We start from the raw sequence: 18,266 nt of genomic DNA, 5'->3' as shown, positions 1-18,266 counted from the left end.
GGGGGGGGGGGGGGGGGGGTTGTCATGGGTAGAAGAAGGCAGGGTAGTCTAGTCTCATCAACGGACATCTTATCTATTCTCCTCTCGATATTGGGTCTTGTCCCGTTGTCGAGTTGTCAAATCGAGACTTATCTCTTGCTATTTGCTACTACAACCAACACACTCTATCTAGTGATTTCCTTCTCGAACAGGCGGCTAAGAGGTCTTGTTCGAGTGTGGGGGGTGTTGTCCGTGGGTAGAAGAAGGCAGGGTAGTCTAGTCTAGTCTCGTTAGCGGACATCTTATCTATTCTCCTCTCGGTATCGGGTCTTGCCCCGTTATCGAGTTGTCAAATCGAGACATGTCTCTTGCTATTAGCTACTGCAACCAACACACTCTATGTAGAGAGTCGTTCGTGATATCCTTCTCGAACAGGCGGCTGAGAAGTCTTGTTCGAGTGTTGAAAGACCGAAACTCCTACTCTTTGCAGGGTATATGACCAACAAGTCCGACGAACCCGACCGCAAAGCCATCAACTCTCCGGGGTTAGCTTTTTGTTTTTCTTTTCCACTCAGTGCAGGTGATAGAAAAAGGAAGGAGGTCAGCTTATTCTCCTTTGTGCAATGGAATCTACTTTTTTATTTTTATTCCATTCTTTGAAACCCATTCTTTTAGAACCCAAAATCTCAATCCCAATTAGAGCGTAGAGTCGTAAACACGCTCGGTTATTTCCACAGATTGAAAACAGATCAAACCATTGACCAAAATACTAAAAGTCGACCAACGTGGCAGAGAAAAACAATCTAAATGTCAAATCTATATCAAAATTGATGTCGAGTGCGTATTTATATGCTTGGTTATTTTCGATCTGAAATTAAATCAATTGAGTTGATTGAACTACCGAAAGCCAGACCGACGAGGCACAAAAATAATAATCTTCATGTCAAATCTATATTAAGATCGCGTCTAAATTGATATCGAGTACGTGTTGACATGCTCGGTTATTTCCAATCTAAAACTAAATCAATTGAGTTGATTGGAATGACGAGACAGATCAAACCATTGACCAAGCTACCCAAAGTCGACTGATTTTCATGTCAAATGTATATCAACATTGTGCCAAATTTGATGTCGGGTATGAGGTAGAAATTACGTGATTATCCGTGGATAGCATACCGTCTCGAAAATATATGGTTTCTGTACAAAACCCGACATTTTTCATATCATCAAGAGAGTCTCGAGTCGTATTTCTTCACGTTTGGATTGGCTTTTGAAGTCCCAAGTACAAGGGCCAAGACGTAGAACCCAAGTGCGTGCATTGGCCGTTGGGCAGCGGCTCGTAGCACTTGGCCTCGTAAGCCTACAAAGCGCACCATAGCCACAGCCATGCCCGCACGTGCATTATTTATTTATTTTTATTTTTTATAATTCCATTTTATTTACCCCAATAATCTTTGAATTCAACCCTTTTGTATTCAATACTATATATATATATATAAATAAGGTATTTAAATGACCCGATATCCCGGTATGACCTGATAGTTTGAAGGGTTAGCTTTTTTTTCTTGGGTTAGGTTGAACTTTTAGAGAATCGAAAATCCAGTGCTCGATCCAAAGGTGTTTAAATGACTCGATATGACCCAGTAGTATGAAGGGTTAGCTTTTTTTCTATTTGGGTTAGGTTGAACTTCTAGAGAATCGAAAAACTAGTGTTCGATCTAAAGTTGTTCAAACGACTCGATATGACCCGATAGCCTGAACAATTAATTTTTTTCTATTTGGGTTAGATTGAACTTTTGGAAAACCGAAAAACTAATGTTCAATCCACAAATTGATTTTTTGGTCGGTTCAACCTAACCCAAACCAAATTGGATATATATATATATATATATATATATATATATATATATTATGGACAAATAGAAGTTTTTAATACTAAAGAACTCGACGGTTCGACCCAATTCAACTTGAAAATAGAGGGTTGAGTTGGGTTGTGAGCCCTATTCGGTTCATTCATATAGCCAAGCCAATGAACCCAAAATTTTAGATTGATTCAAAAAATTCTTTGGATTCAAAAGCCCGAAATATTAAGGAAAAAAATATTGTTTACGAGCATAATTTTCTAAAATAAAATAGTTATCATAATTAAAAAGTTCCGACCTACCTAGTGTTAGCTATTACATATTTATATTAATACATTAATATACATATTGATAGGCGTGTTATCCATAATGTTTTATTTAGACAACATTTGATGTCATACTAAAATAACCACCAAAACAAAACAACATCCAAGGTACTAAAATCAATGTTTTGAAAATTCCGAGGTCCAAAATGTTTAGAGACAAAAAATATGATATATAAATAATTGACGTTTCCAACTTACTAACAAACGAGAGACTCGTAAACATTAGTATTTTAGCTTCAGTGGGTCGGAGTGATTTTACACATTAATGTAAACGTGGCACTAATCCCGCAACTAATCTTAAATAAGTACAGCTAACCCAAGTCTCTTTGATAAGACTCGACTCGACTCCAGCTCTTAAATAAGTATGGCTGACCCTAAGTCTCTTTGATAGGACTCGACTCGACTCGACTCCTGCTGTTAAATAAGTACGACTTACCCTAAGTCTCTTTGATAGGACTCGACTCCAACTATTAAATAAATACGGCTGACCCTAAGTCTCTTTGACCACTTGACTCCATCTGTTAAATAAGTACGACTGACCTTAAGTCTCTTTGATAAGACTCGACTCCAGCTGTTAAATAAGTACGACTAACCCCGAGTCTCTTTGATAAAATTCGACTCCAACTGTTAAGTAAGTACGGCTAACCCTAAGTCTCTTTGGTAGGACTCGACTCCAACTGTTAAATAAGTACAGCTAGCCCTAAGTCTCTTTGATAAGATTCGACTCCAACTGTTAAATAAGTACGACTAACCCTAAGTCTCTTTGATAAGATTCGACTTCAGCTGTTAAATAAGTACGACTAACCCTAAGTCTCTTTGCTAAGACTCGACTCCAGCCGTTAAATAATTATGGCTAACCATAAGTCTCCTTGGTAGGACTCAACTACAACGGTTAAATAAGTACGGCTAACCCTAAGTCTCTTTGGTAGGTCTCGGCTCCAACTGTTAAATAAGCACAGCTAACCCTAAGTCTCTTTGGTAGGACTCAACTCCAACAGTTAAATAAGTACGGCTAGCTCTAAGTCTCTTTGTTAGGACTCGACTCCAGTTGTTATATAAGTACAGCTAGCTCTAAGTCTCTTTGCTAGGACTTGACTCCAGCTGTTAAACAAGTACGACTAGCCCTAAGTCTTTTTGATAGGACTCGACTCTAGTTGCTAATTAAGTACGGCTCCCTCAGTCTCTTTGTTAGGACTCAACTCCAGTTGTTATATAAGTACGACTAGCCCTAAGTCTCTTTGCTAGGGCTCGACTCCAACTATTAAATAAATACAATTAACCCAAGTTTATTTGATAGGACTCGAGTCCAACTATTAAGTAAGTACAGCTAACCCTAAGTCTCTCTGTTAGGACTCGACTCCAGCGGTTAAATAAGTAAAGCTAACCCTAAGTCTCTTTAATAGGACTCGGCTCGACTCTAGCTATTAAATAAGTACAATTAACCCTAAGTCCCTTTGGCACGACCCGACTCCGATGCCACACGTAAGCAACCTCATAAAGTCAAACTACCTTATCACCTTTACAAAAAGTTTGAATCTTTGAAAGGAAAAAAAAAATGGAGGGAGTTGCTTTAGAGCTCCTTTAATCGAAAAGAAAGATCAAAGAAAATAATAATAAATAAATAAATAAAAAGAAGAGAGAGAAAGATAAAATTTCAAGTTACAAGAAAAAAAAAAGAGGAGAGAGAAATCACGTGAAGGACGGAGGGCATAATCGTCATTTCACCTATGAAAATGCTCCCGTGTTTGTCGCGTGCATTTCTCTCTCTCTCTCCATCTTTCATTCACTCGAAATCACCGCATTTTGACCTTTTTTTTTTAATAAAAATATTTAAATTAATCAAATTAAATTTTTTTTATTTTATATGAGAAATGGGAATTTTTATTTAATTTCATAATTTTTTTTCTTTTATAAAAAAATATTAAATTAATCAAATTAATTTTTTATTTTATTTTATAGGAGAGATGAAAATTTTTATTTAAATTTATAATTATTTATTCAAATAATTTTTTAAAATATATATTAAATTAAGTGTCAAATCTTAATTAAACATTTTAGAATAAATGTTATACAAATTGATATTTTATTTTTTATTTTAAAAAATTAAATAAATTACATGAACAACCGGAATCAACTCACCCCAACAGGTATATTGTCGTATTATAAAGATTTATGACTCGAACAATTGAGATCAGTTTAAAAAATATCTAAACCCAATTCAACCCACTGAATGGAACGACGATTTACGAGCTTGGCTGCATTTTGCTTTAGCTCTTCAACCCGAGCTTGAAAAAGGTTAATTTGTCATTGCACTCCTCAATACTCCTTGGAAGGCATTAGTCGGTGAAAGCCCTCCCTTACTTATTCACTCAATTCTCTGAGGTTGAGTTCAACCGGACAGATCTGATGATTCGTTGGAGGCTCCACAAGGAGCTGTCGCAAGACTATCTTAGTCGCAGGATCAGTCCCGCCTAAGACGGGTGCACGGGAAGGCGAAACAAAAATTGAACATCAAATAACCTCAAACCCTCAAGACCCAAAATGCCCACTTCATCATTTTCATAGAAATTTTATGAAAAGTGAAAGAAAAATTAAAGTAATGTGATCTCTCTGTTTGCATATTTGTCCCTTTATCTTTCTACAGTTGATATTACATCACTTGCTTGTTCTTAACACCTTATCTTTGAATTCTAATGCTTATTTAGACGTCTACTCAGTTCCCCAACACTTTTGCACATCAAGTGTTCGATGTAATGCCTAAGAGAAAAAAAAAAAGGTTTTTTTTTTTCTTTTTTCTTTATTTTTTCTTATGCAATGAGGAAAAAAAGAATAAAGAAAAAGAAAATGTTGTTCTCATCTCATCACAAGCTTCTGTTGTTGTTGGGTGCCACAGTGATTTGGATTTGAAAGCTCCCATCTTTTCATGTCTATTGACACTGATAGTTGATACATCACTTGGTTTGTTCATGTCGTCTTTTGACTCCTTGTTTCTCTTCTCTTCTCTCTCTGCCTTCTTTTTCTCTCCCTTGATTCCTTGTCAAGCACTGTGTTGAGGTAAAATCCTCTAATATCTGAAAGAGAGGAGGTTTTTCAGAGAAGAAAAGACATGGGTTCTTCTGTTGGAGCTGGTGGAGAGGTTTCTAAGAAGAAGGCAATGTGGCTCTATCCTAAGGCCATGGGGTTTACCCCTTCTGAGAGATGGGGGCATTCTGCTTGTTACTATCAGGGAAATGTCTATGTTTTTGGGGTATGTGGCCATGTTTCTGTGCTGTTTGTGCTACAATTCTACTTGTAAATGGATGCTCTGTTCTTCTCTTTCTCTCTGTTTTTGGGTTGCTGTTCTTTGTTCTGTTCAGTTCAATGGTTATCTTTGGCTAAAAACTGATTTGTCTTTCTATTGTTTGAGTTTTTGTTTGCTCTAATTTGTACAGAGAGTTATACTGTTTAGTCCCCATTGATTTTCTTTAATGGTATGCGTTTGTTTCAAATAGATAGCTTTGAATGCTCTACATACTCACTATACTGCTCCAATCACTGCATGTTCTAAGAGATGACTGGGGTTTCATGGTGAAAATATGATGTTGTTTATGAGGGACATGTTTTTGAGTTATGTTCGGTTGAGGATTGTTGGGAGAGGAGTCTCACGTCGACTAATTAAGAGGTTGATCGTGGGTTTATAAGTAAGAAATACATCTCCGTTGGTACGAGGCATTTTGGGGAACCAGAATTAAGACTATGAGAGCTTATGCTCAAAGTGGACAATATCATATTCATTGTGGAGGTCGTGATTCCTAACACGGTATCAGAGTCATGCCCTTAATCTAGCCATGTTAATAGAATCCTCAAATGTCGAACAAAGAAATTGTGAGCCTCGAACGTAGTCAAAAGTGACTCAAGTGTCGAACAAAGGGTGTACTTTGTTCAAGGGCTCCAAAGAAGGAGTCGAGCCTCGATTAAGGGGAGGCTGTTCGAAGGATTCATGGGTCTAAAGGGAGGCTTTATAGTGTACTTTGTTCGAGAGGAGGATTGTTGGGAGAAAAGTCTCACATCGACTAATTAAGGAGTTGATCATGGGTTTATCAGTAAGGAATACATCTCCATTGGTACGAGGTCTTTTAGGGAAACCAAGTAAAACCACGAGAGTTTATGCTCAAAGTGGACAATATCATATTATTGTGGCGAGTCGTGATTCCTAACATATTCCAGATGTTGTGTGTGTGTATTGCTGTGACGACGTTTTTGTGATGCCTTTTTTTGTTCTTATTCCAAACTAGGGATGCTGTGGGGGGCTGCATTTCAGTGATGTGCTTGTGCTAAATCTTGATACCATGGTCTGGACCGTCATGGTAACTACTGGACAGGGTCCAGGTCCAAGAGACAGCCACGGTGCTGTGATTGTTGGAAACCAGATGATAGTTTTTGGTGGAACAAATGGCTCTAAGAAGGTAAATGATCTCCACATTTTGGATCTTGGTACCAAGGAATGGCTGCAACCTGAATGCAAAGGGAGTCCACCGTCGCCTCGAGAAAGTCACACGGCTACGCTTGTTGGAGACGACAAACTGGTCATTTTCGGAGGAAGTGGAGAGGGCGAGTCGAATTACTTGAACGATCTGCACATTCTAGACCTCAAGACTATGGTGTGGATGATCACTGAGGTGAGGGGTGATGTTCCAGTCCCTAGGGATAGTCACTCAGCTACTGCAGTTGGTCAAAAGCTGTTCGTTTATGGCGGGGACTGTGGCGATCGTTATCAAGGAGGCGTTGATATGCTCGATATGCATTCGATGACTTGGTCTAGAGTATTGATCTTTCTTTCAACTTTTCTGCCTTGGATATTGCAAATGATGTTTCTCACAATGGCTGTTTTGTCAATAGTTGTCTGTTCAAGGATCTTCGCCCGGGGTTCGGGCTGGCCATGCTGCGGTTAATATTGCGACGAAGGCGAGCCATTATGGTTTAACTATGAACACAAACACATTTGCTTCAAGGCCACAGCTGATCTTTCCAATTTTCAGGTTTATATCCTTGGTGGGGTTGGAGATAGACAATACTACAATGATGCTTGGGTGCTTGATATATGTACTTGCTCGTGGACTCGGCTCAATACGTGCGGTCAACAGCCTCGAGGGAGATTTTCTCACACGGCCGTGGTTGCAGACTCGGACATCGCCATCTACGGAGGGTAGTTTAGCATAACGCTTCGTAAACGTCGTGCCATGTTCTGTTTTTGGTTCCTTGATGAACATGTTTTCTGTGCTTTTTATGAATTCACAGGTGTGGGGAGGATGAACGACCTCTCAATGATTTGCTCGTCTTGCAACTTGGAGACGAGCATCCGAATGGTCGCTACAACGTTTCTATGTGTAAAACTTTTGGAAACCGTTGGAGCAATCGAAGTAGGAGTTCTTTCGATGAAGATCGGAGCGGAATGGTGCGAAAACGCAACGACTTGCCTTATAATTGTGTCGTAATCGTTATATATGTTCGTTTTTTTTTCTTTGAATATGTAGAGGACTAAGCTTATGGGGAACAACATAGAGCTAAAGTTGGAAACAAACCACTCCATTCGGTTCATGTCAGGTCAGTGTTAATCTTTCGTGTCGAGTCGGTTATAATATGTGCTCCGTGCGATCTGATGTTCATTATGATTACAGAGACGTTACATCCAAAACGGAGGAGAACCACGAATCCAAAAGTGTGGGAGGTCGAATCCGAGCAAGAGGAGCATTCTATGTCTTTGTCCCAGCACTCGTCCCCATCACAATCAGATCAAGAACAGACCCCGGTTCGAAAAGTATCCGATTCGGTTACGAGCTCCCAAGGATTACAACTTCTTAAACACGTGAATCATAGCTCAACCAACGATCCTTACAGCATTTCTCGAACCCAACCCGAGTTCAAAAATGCCATCCAATGCACTCAGAATCAGCCAAAGACCGAACAGCAGACACTTCTCCACGTCGTTCGCCCGGTTAAAGAACACAGCCTCATTCGAAACATGGTAGCTTAACACAACATAACACAACATAACATAACACAATTCACCGAGAGCAACATTCCCTTTTGACTCTTCTGTTGTCGTATTTGTTTCAGGTTGGATCGGAGGTTCGAGGAAGAGTCGACGGGGCCTTCGACTCGGGCTTCCTAATGACTGCTACCGTCAATGGAAAACCATACAGAGGCGTCCTATTCACACCAGTAAGGATCCCAAAACACTCAAACTTGTTCTACTTTTCAAAGGCATTGAAAACTTGTGTTGATATCAGGGACCTGGGGTCTTCTCAAAGGCCAGCATTGTTACAGAAAGTTCATCTCTTCCGGCAAACACGGTCCCGAGCTCGAACCACTTCGAACCGTCAAGGACCGTGCAACAACGACCGTTGGTTCCAATGCTCGAGTCAGCTCAAAGCTTCAAGCATGCTCAACTGAGACCTCCAGTTCCTATCATAAAACCAAGCCCATCTTCATTACCAGTCAAGCTTAGAGATGATCTTCAAGGTGTGTTTTTGACATTAGGAGGACCTGGAAATGGCTCTGCTTGAGAATGAGACTGTAAAAAAAAAATTATAAACACAGTTTTGTATCTTGGAAGTTTAGGAATCAATACATTTAGAAAAGGAACCATTTGGTTTTCGTATTCAACGGTAACGTTCGAGTCGTTCAACTCACTCAATCTTCGATCGTTCGTCCAACCCTGTTTCTAGTTGAAAACAAGTAAAGAAAATCGAGTTTCGAATGGTCGCACCAAAGAACTCGGCTACGTAGCCTTGTAACTATAACTCGATACACGTTATAGTGTGATTTCAATACGTATAGTCGCTACCATATTAGTACATATTGTCATCAGCCCGACAGTTTTAAAACGCGTCTATTAGGGAGAAGTTTCTACACTCTTGTAAGGAATGTTTCATTCCTCTCTCGTACATTGTTAAAATTTAAATACAATTGGTAACCATTCCGTTAAAATTTTATTTTAAAAAATTAAATTACAATTTTAGACCCGGACTTTAAAATTCATGTCGTCCCTCCATATTTAAAAGTATATAATATATTTGTAAATTTTTTATTTTAGGTTTAATAAATCCATAAATTTTAAATTTTGTGTATATATATTTTTTTTATTATTATTATTGGATATAAAATTTGAAAAATTGTATTTAATTAAATTATTAATTAAATTTGAAATGTAAAAAAAAAAGGCAAAAGTAATAAATGAAAGGAGAAAAAAACGACATGGGCCCCACTAGGCCACCCGCGCATCGCGCGCGATACTGTCGATGTGTCAAAACAATATTTAAATATTATTTTTGTAATAAAAAAAAAGAGGGGAAGAGAAGGGGTGGGCCGTGTCAGCAGGTGTCTGATCTGTCTGCCACGTCAGAGAGGGATTGATTTAAGGAGAAATAAGGAAAGAGAAAGGAAGAGAGAGAGAAAGAGTTGATTTGATGGGCGTTTCTAATGTCACCGGTCGTTTCGAGATTGTGGATGTGACAGCTGTCCTTTCCACCTCATTGCGTCATCCACGTATCCCTCCTCTCTGACTAAATTCGTACCCTTCCTTAGTTCGTCTCCTTTCGCCACCTGGCTTTCCTTTCATGGGCCTGTTTTTTTCTTTATTGGGCTTCTAGTTGTTTCCTTAATGGGCCTGTTTTTTCTTTATTGGGCTTCAGTTGTTTCCTTAATGGGCCCTTATTTCAATCCCTTTGGGCTCATCCTAGCGGCTGTTTGGATGCCTAAAAGTTTTTTTTTTTTAAATATCTTATTTATAAATATTTTAAAACTATTATTGAAATTAAAAAAAAAAATCTTATTATTTTTAGACTTATTCTGAAAGCTATATTAATATTAAATTAGAATCAATTTATGTAACTCGACCCACCGGAAATAGTTGGTTAGTTGAAAATTTAAGTACGAGTATTCATATGACTCGATATTCAATCAATTCATACTATTCAGCTAATTTTTCCAATTTAGGTTGGGTTGATTTTTTTTTAAACAAAAATTTGAACTAGTTCGCGGGTTTATATATTTTTTTGGTCATATAAGCCTGACCAACGTGAAAATGAAGTTAATTCAAACCCACCATACTTTTAAGATTATTATGAAAATTAAAAATATTTGATGTTTATAATCTATGTGTATTATAAATAAGTAGGATTTAAAATAAATAAATAATAAAGAACAACCCGACAACCCTATCCAACCCAACCCAACTTGAAGAATATAGGGTTGAGTTGGGGTTGTGAACTATATTCGAGTTGTTCAAGACACCAACCTAACCACCTTGTTCATAGGTTATTTGAACTTGAGAGTGTTCCTATGATCAAAGAACCCGACCAACTAAATGATGAGTTTGGTTAGATTTTCTTTTTTTTTTTCGTTTGGGTTGAGTTGAATTTTTGAAAAATTGAAAATTCGTGTCAGTTTTCGGGTTGACAATTTTTTAGTTGAGTCATCAACTTAACCAACTCGAAAATTGAGTTACAATTCTATTTTACCGGGCTTTTAAGATAATATTAAGAATATTTAACCTTTGTAACATATATTAGTGATATATTTGTGACTCTCGAATATTTGATATTTTAGAAATAAGTATGATTTTCTTAAAATAATTAAAAAAAAAAAAACACAATCGGATAACTCAACTCGAAAAGAGAAAGTTGGATTATGAATTCTATTTGAGTTGCTCGTGTCACCAAAATTGAGTTGGTCCAAGATATTTTGTCGCCCAACCCTGTTGAGGATGGTTGAGAATGAGTCCTAAATTGGTTAATTTAGGGAAAGTAAAGGAATACATCTCCATTGTCATGAGGCCTTTTAGGGAAGCGGAAAGTAAAGCCATGAGAGCATGTGTTGAAAGTGGACAATATGATACCCTTATGGAGAGTTGTGATTTCTAACAAACTCGTGCATATCTGGATATGAACCATGCACGCCGAGAATCATGAATGAAATCTTGAACAAACTTAAATCGAGAGGGAAAATACTATAGCGGGCTAAATCGGAGGGAAAATGTATTGTTGGGCCCTATGGTTTTCTTCTTCGGGATTCAGCCCAATCAGTTGGGGTTTTACGCAGTACGAATCCACGGCGAAGTGCTGACCGGAGCGAGGGGGACTGCTTTCAGCGGGCGGTTCTGAGTGGACGCTTCGAGAACCACTTTGTGCTACAATCTCAGTTTTCTCTCTCTTCGTCGTCGTTATTGTTCGTTTCCTCTGGTCTCCCATGGCGGATTCATCCGGCAAGCACGGGCGTGATCAGCCTCTGGTATTTCCATTTATCCTAAGCTGCTGTAGTTCAGAGATTAACCGCCTTTTTTTCTTTCTTGCTTGAAGAACGAGCTTTTAATTTTGGGTTGAGTTCTAATTGCTGTTCAACTCGTTGTTTGTGGAAACTAAGCGGAATGATTTCGTCTGCAATTTCTAGGTGAATGGAATTGATTAATTGGGATTCAGTGGGGTATGATAATGTGCAGTTCTGTTCACTTGCATTGCGGTGATTAATAAGCTGAATGTATTGAAATATGGGTTAGAAATTGTAATCTGACTTACTAATAAGTTTGTTTTTGCCACGAAATCGTTGGTTTTGGTATGTTGAGTTAAGTGCATGGGTGTGTTTACTGGCTTTTCTTATTGAATTGTGTGTGTTTCGGGTGCTTTCTTTTTCTTCAGGATTTCCAGGGGTTTTTGAATGACTTGCAGGATTGGGAACTCTCCCTTAATGGAAGAGACAAGAAATTGAAGCCACATGCCATTAGTAAAGAAAAGGAGGTATTACTCTATCAAGCTTTCTGTTGGGTAGCGGAATGCACATTTTCGAACAATAAACTGCTATCTCGGACGTTAATATTTATATTGGTTTATGTTTTATAAGGTCGATAGTTAAGGATGATAGATTAAACTGCTTGTTCATAAGGTGTTTAAATTTCGTCGCAAGTGTAAATATGTTAATAGTAAATGTATGATGCTATTATGGACTGTCTGAGGGGCAATTTAAGTGATGTCATGGCTAAGCAGGGTGGAAGGCAGCCGGTTAAAGCTACAGCAGCTGATTACATGAAGCACTATGATGCAGTTAACAGCCTATCAACAAAATCTCATACCGAGCAGAGTTTTGTTGATGCTGCTTCAGAGAAAGAACAGGTAGGTTACATTATTTTGTCCATGTTTTAATGATAAAGACATAATTCGTGCAAAGCTGGCATGAACCGACTTTACTCTTGACTACATGGTGTGTGTAATTTATCGTTGTATTTCAGGGTAACGAGTATTTTAAGCAAAAGAAGTTTAAGGAAGCTATTGGCTGCTATTCAAGAAGCATTGCTTTGTCTCCAACAGCTGTAGCCTTTGCAAATAGGGCCATGGCCTACCTAAAAATCAGAAGGCAAGTTATAGATTCAAATTTTTCTCAGTAATTTTCTGCTATAAGTTGTTTTATCTGTTAAATAGTGCTCTTGATGTGGAAAGCTACAACTGTTAAATATGCTAAAATAGCTGTGTTCTCTGCGTTCTATTTCCACCTCGCTGGAGTCAGATTTCAGGAAGCTGAGGATGACTGTACCGAGGCCTTAAATTTCGATGATCGATATATTAAAGCATATTCACGCAGAGCAACAGCTAGAAAGGAACTTGGGAAGGCTAAAGAAGCCTTGGAAGGTATTAAAATAAGCAGCTTAATTGCACATTGATCTTTTATGCTTTTTATCCATCTGATATATTTGACTTTGCTGATTGTAGATGCTGAATTTGCTCAGAGGTTGGAGCCTAACAACCAAGAGATCAAGAAGCAACATGCTGAGCTCAGAGCTTTTGTCGGAAAAGTAAGTTTAGTAGAATTATCATTTCAGATAATTTTTGTTAAATATCTGGGTCTCTCTAAAACTTATATCCTGGTGAATGTGGAAGTGGGAGTTGTGATATTACAGATGAGTTATGTTGATAAGATATTTTCATTTAATTTTTCGTGTACATGTATCCATCTTGCAGGCAATTCTTGAGAAGGCATCTGGTGCTTCGAGAAGCTCCACGAAAGAGAAGAAGATGGTTGGAAAATCTGACTCTGAAGCAAAAATTCAGGACATCCCTCCTGTCTCAAGCAGCACACTAAGGTCAGGGTTATCGGCAGCGCAAGAACACGTTGAAGTAAGGATTACTAATTTGTTGTTGTCCATGGCATCGTGTATTTTCTCTTGAAACAAATATAGTAGGGTTAGTCAGTTGTCATGTGAGAGCAATTGAGGTGCATGCAATGTAAGAAAATCAAATAAATAAGCAAACAAATGCTATCCATATCCTGTAATTTTTCAATGACGATTCAACCTACCTGCATCTTTTACAATTGACATTCAACAGATCTCTCTCTAGGTTTCTCTCTTTTTTCTCTAGTTTTCTGGAAACTATATTTTGCTATAATGTAAAACAATACTAATGTATGGTAACTTCCTTGTCCTGCTCTCTTTTGTAGAGCTCTGGTTTAATCTATTCCTTTGTTCAAATGCGAAATGGAGAGAAAAATTTCTGATAACTAATCACTTAAACTGCTCATATCTTGGCTGTAGTGTTTTTTATTTTTTTATTATTTTTATATATTTGTATTTCTTTCCTCAAATTGACCAAATATGTTTGGCTTCTTTTGCATGTTTTTAGAGTACTTCATTAACTGATTGAAGAAAAGTGATTTAGTGCACCCCCGCCCCGCCCCAATAAGTTTAAGATAATAATGTTTATTCTGAAGCTGGATGCTTGCAATATGATGTTTGAGCTTTTGGACTCTATTCTTAGGAAAATGGTGGAGAAAAAGCTGTCAAGGAATCTGCACGTTTAGAGGGAACCGAGGGCAGAAGTACAGGAGCTGAAATCAGATACAAAAGAGAAGCAACAAATGGTGTTCACAAAGACCCAAATTCGAATTTGGGGGCATTGGAGGTCTCTTAAGATCCTATGCTCTTCTTTCTGCCTTGTACTCTTTCTTTTGATTGTTGGTTCTCAACTTTATGCTAACATATAACCTTTTTTGTTTAAAAGAAACACAAATAAGATTGCTGCAATAGTTTCTTGTCTGCAAACTATTGTGGGGTTATCTAAAAAATATTTCTGAAATCAAATAGAAGCGTGCTAATTTTCCTATTTCGGTTGTGGGGTTCAGCTTAAAATGTTCGTTACTAAAAAGGAAGAAAAGGGTAAAAGAAGAAATGAAGTTCTCATGAGGTAGGCCAGATATAGCCAATTCTCCCACCAATTGTGCCTAAGATGAGAGTCAATGTCAATCATACATATATTCAGGAATTGGGACTAGGAATATGGTGCTCTCTTTCAGCTTTTTGAGGCATTACTTTGAAGACAATCTCGTACTGACTTGCTCACGCCTTATTCATGACTCAAAAGCCAATAGATTACTTTCATGATTAGTCGAATTAAAGCTCATCCATTTGAAGTCTAAAGTTCTATGAGGACTTTATATCATATCATAGATTGAGCAGATGGGAAGATAGAAGGCTTCTACTTAACCTTTTCTCTCACCTTTTATCAATTTGTGAACCATGTCATCATATCATGCTCATTTTGATGCCATAGCCTATTCCCTATGTATTTTTGCCACTAATTCTTTCTGACACAATGATATCTAAATTCTTTTGTTTTCACACCTATTCTACTCCTGCCAAAACTTTCACAGAGAAATCATGTTTCAAGAAAGCAGGAACTGAAGCCTTCAGTTCAGGAACTTGCTTCTCGAGCAGCTTCAAGAAGTATGGTTGAAGCTGCAAAAAACATTGTAGCCCCAACCACTGCCTATCAATTTGAAGTTTCTTGGCGTGGATTCTCTGGTGATCGTGCACTGCAGGCTCGACTTCTAAAGGTATGTGATATAGACCAACTATGTTGTCAATGACATTGTGTCATTTGCCTATCCAAGATAATATGAATATCTGGGTATTTTCCTATATATAAAAATTGTGGTCTGATAAATATTAGAAGTGTGCTGCCATATTAAAGACCGCAACACTAGTTTCGACTACCTGATATTGTAGGTCATATAGTTGTCTCCTCGTTTTCTATCTGTGGGATCATCAATTGGCTGATATATTTGGGTAGAAAAAAAAAAAACACTCCTTTTCATTTTTGTGGTAGCGAGCACTCTGCATATTGGCATGTCCTTGGCAGCAAAGAATTCTGTTTGATATAGCGAGCACCCAATGTTTGTCATTTTATTCGGCTCCTCTCCACCGTTTTTTTTTCCTTCTCTCTTTTTCACGCAATTGTTTCTCTTACTTGCTAGGCCATCTCTCCAGCCAAGTTGCCTCAGATATTCAAGAATGCACTATCAGCTCCAATTCTAATAGACACTGTCAAGTGCGTGGCTACCTTTTTCACGTAAGTTAAGAATTTCTAACTTGTCCTGGGGGAACATTTAGAAAATGATTTCAAACATCAATGGTTAACAGACCATTCTGGCCATTCAATTTGCAGCGAAGAGATGGCTTTGGCTATCAGTTTCTTAGAAAATTTAGCCAAGGTCCCAAGATTCAGCATACTCATGATGTGTCTTCCATCCAATGAAAAGTCTGGTAAGTTGTAGAAACCCTTCCCTCTTCGCACCTTCTTGCATGGTAACCTTCATTTCATATAACTTTTTCCCCATATCTCTAACCTTAGTGATTAATAGTTTAGCATCTACATTTGCAACCAAATTTATTAGGATAGAAAATGTTGGTTACGATTGATTTGGTGTATTGCACTTGCACACGTCTCTAAACATCATAGACGTTCACTCTGAAGCAGCCTGCCTTCTGGTTATTGTTACTCGCCCGATGATATATGTCAATTTGATAGGCTTTTCATATTCTTTTGTCTCTCTTGGTGGATTCGTTTCTTTTGCGTTTGCTCTTCTTTATTTTATTTTGGATAATCGTTTTTCTCAAAAAAGATGAAAGAAAAAAAAAAAAAAGATAATGAAATTCCCATGTGGGACAAGAATGCTTCATACTGAGTATGGGCAGTAAACTTCTTGGCTCATGTTTGAGCTGTGAATTATGATCACCGCCTTGTTTTGTTATTGTCTGGTATCCTGTCTTTAAGAAATCATTTCATTAATGCCTCGAATTTTTTTTTAATATGAAACAATCTCATTGTTATCTTGAAGAAGTAATCTAGTGACTGGATTTACATGTCTTGAGTTATAGCCTGTACCTCTATTGTTAAAACCAATCTTAAAAGGTGAGGAGTTGAATGCAAAAGGCTTTAATTCATATTTTATTGGATACATTTGTTTAGAAACTTGAATGTTACAGAGCCTTCTAATACTCGGCCTATCGACGGTGAGGTCCGAGACATTAATTTTGATAGGAACTGAAGTATATCGACACAGCCCCCAAAATAATCGGAAATTTGTGAGCTTATCATGGTGAGTGTTTTATATATTTGTATTCTAACTTTAAAGCCATGTGAAACAGATCTCCTCAAGATTTGGGATGAAGTATTTTGTGATGAAGCTGTTCCAATTGAGTACGCAGAAATGCTCGACAGCTTGCGTTCAAAGTATTTCCTTAAATTATGACAAACGTTGCTTGAATGAGAAGCACTTGCCTTTCTTAAAGTCAACCCTGCTGCTTATCTTCAGTGTTAAGTATCCACTTACTTGCTCCTCTGTTTTTGGGGTCACAGTTTGACAATTGGCATGTTAACATATGTGACTAAAAAAATGTCCCATTTCTTGAGCAATCTACCTGTCAATTCTCTTCTATAACCTTTTGAATTTACTCGAAAATTATCAGAATTGGCTCGGACTTAGAATTCTCGACAACATTTCTGAACCTCGACAGGTAAAAGTTTACATAACAAGTAGAATAAGGTATCTGGATTTCTAGAACTGGTATATTACTTCCGATATTAATATCTTGTGAGTTATCTCAACAATTGAATGTAGTTGGGTCAGATGATTGTCTTCAAGTTGACCCGAACACTTGTAGATAGAAAAAAAATATATATAAGATAACTGGTTTCTAGAAATGGTATATGGAATGCGGGTTGTCTTCGGGTGTATGCAAGTTGACCTGAACACTTGTAGATAGAAAAATGATATAAGATAACTTGGTTTCTAGAAATGGTATATGGAATGCGGGTTGTCTTCTGGTGTATGCGAGTTGACCCGAACACTTATAGATCGAAAAAGGACAAAAGATAACTGGTTTCTAGAAATGGTATATGGATCGTGGTTTGTCTTCAGGTGTATGCAAGTTGACCCGAACACTTGTAGATAGAAAAAGGATATAAGATAACTTGGTTTCTAGAAATGGTATATGGAACGCGGGTTGTCTTCAAGTGTATGTAAGTTGACCCGAACACTTGTAGATAGAAAAAAATATAAAATAACTTATTTCTAGAAATGGCAAGTGCACTGTCACATGGAGGATGATAATTGAATGGTCCTTTCCATTCAACTTTGTAGAGGGCATTCCCAACTTGAAAGTCTTTATTTGATTATGTAGGATTTGCACCTTAAGATTTGATGATGCATCGTACTCAAGTTGGGGTCCAGAGTTGTAAATGGCTTTATGAAAGTCATATGCCGCTTTGCAGTTTATGATACATAGGTGCTCACGTTGCTGTCGATCATCCTTTTGCCCGATATGATTTTATGGTATTGATTGGCGTCGACCCTCTTTCTATTGGATCTTTTTTTGTCCGTGTAAATTTAATGTTTTAAGACTCTTTACTCGTGGTAGGTTTGAACCTCTTTGTTACATGGGTGCCCACATTGCTGTCGAGCATCCTTTTGCTCGGTATGATTTTTTGAGTACTTATTGGCGTCGACCCTCTTTCTATTGGATCTTTTTTCATCTGTGTAAATTTAATGTTGTAAGACTCTTTACTCGTGGTAGGTTTGAACCTCTTTGTTACATGGGTGCCCACATTGTTGTCGATCCTCCTTTTGCTCAATATGATTTTTTGAGTACTTCTTGGCTCGACCCTCTTTCTATTGGATCGTTTTTCGTCCGTGTAAATTTAATATTTTAAGACTCTTTACTCGGGTAGGTTTGAACCTCTTTGTTACATGCGGTGTAATGTTCTAGAAAAAAGTGATTATTTCAAAATTTAGA

At 37.7% G+C, this 18,266-nt stretch overlaps 2 protein-coding genes and 1 long non-coding RNA gene across 4 annotated transcripts in view; all 3 read left to right on the top strand.

The window, feature by feature from the left end:
• Window positions 1-641, top strand: part of LOC111444093 — a 1,807-nt gene extending 1,166 nt beyond the window's left edge. Inside the window, exon 2 of the long non-coding RNA XR_002710638.1 lies at window positions 192-641. This is a non-coding gene — a long non-coding RNA (uncharacterized LOC111444093). The remainder of the gene's footprint in view (window positions 1-191) is intronic.
• A 4,035-nt stretch (window positions 642-4,676) lies between these two features.
• On the top strand, window positions 4,677-8,862 carry LOC111444085 (rab9 effector protein with kelch motifs-like). Its single transcript, XM_023082031.1, has 9 exons — window positions 4,677-5,414; window positions 6,442-6,969; window positions 7,046-7,111; window positions 7,186-7,352; window positions 7,445-7,601; window positions 7,681-7,750; window positions 7,825-8,171; window positions 8,264-8,368; window positions 8,437-8,862. The coding sequence occupies exons 1-9, from the start codon at window positions 5,274-5,276 to the stop codon at window positions 8,710-8,712; spliced, it is 1,857 nt and encodes a 618-aa protein (XP_022937799.1). The 5' UTR covers window positions 4,677-5,273; the 3' UTR covers window positions 8,713-8,862.
• A 2,381-nt stretch (window positions 8,863-11,243) lies between these two features.
• On the top strand, window positions 11,244-16,912 carry LOC111444090 (RNA polymerase II-associated protein 3). 2 transcript variants are annotated; one of them, XM_023082042.1, is made up of 12 exons: window positions 11,244-11,437; window positions 11,872-11,940; window positions 12,187-12,312; window positions 12,429-12,553; window positions 12,704-12,825; window positions 12,907-12,989; window positions 13,156-13,311; window positions 13,951-14,094; window positions 14,843-15,025; window positions 15,446-15,540; window positions 15,637-15,734; window positions 16,620-16,912. In XM_023082042.1, the coding sequence occupies exons 1-12, from the start codon at window positions 11,396-11,398 to the stop codon at window positions 16,721-16,723; spliced, it is 1,347 nt and encodes a 448-aa protein (XP_022937810.1). In that variant the 5' UTR covers window positions 11,244-11,395; the 3' UTR covers window positions 16,724-16,912. The 2 variants fall into 2 exon arrangements, with proteins under 2 accessions (XP_022937810.1, XP_022937809.1); XM_023082041.1 differs by having other exon boundaries at window positions 11,245-11,437; window positions 11,842-11,940.
• The last annotated feature ends 1,354 nt before the right edge of the window (window positions 16,913-18,266 follow it).

Source organism: Cucurbita moschata, unplaced genomic scaffold, assembly GCF_002738365.1.
Source record: "Cucurbita moschata cultivar Rifu unplaced genomic scaffold, Cmos_1.0 Cmo_Scf00006, whole genome shotgun sequence".
In the NCBI taxonomy this organism is placed as follows: Eukaryota; Viridiplantae; Streptophyta; class Magnoliopsida; order Cucurbitales; family Cucurbitaceae; genus Cucurbita; species Cucurbita moschata.
Note: the sequence above shows the minus strand (reverse complement) of the source record. Positions and strands in the feature narration are given on the sequence as shown.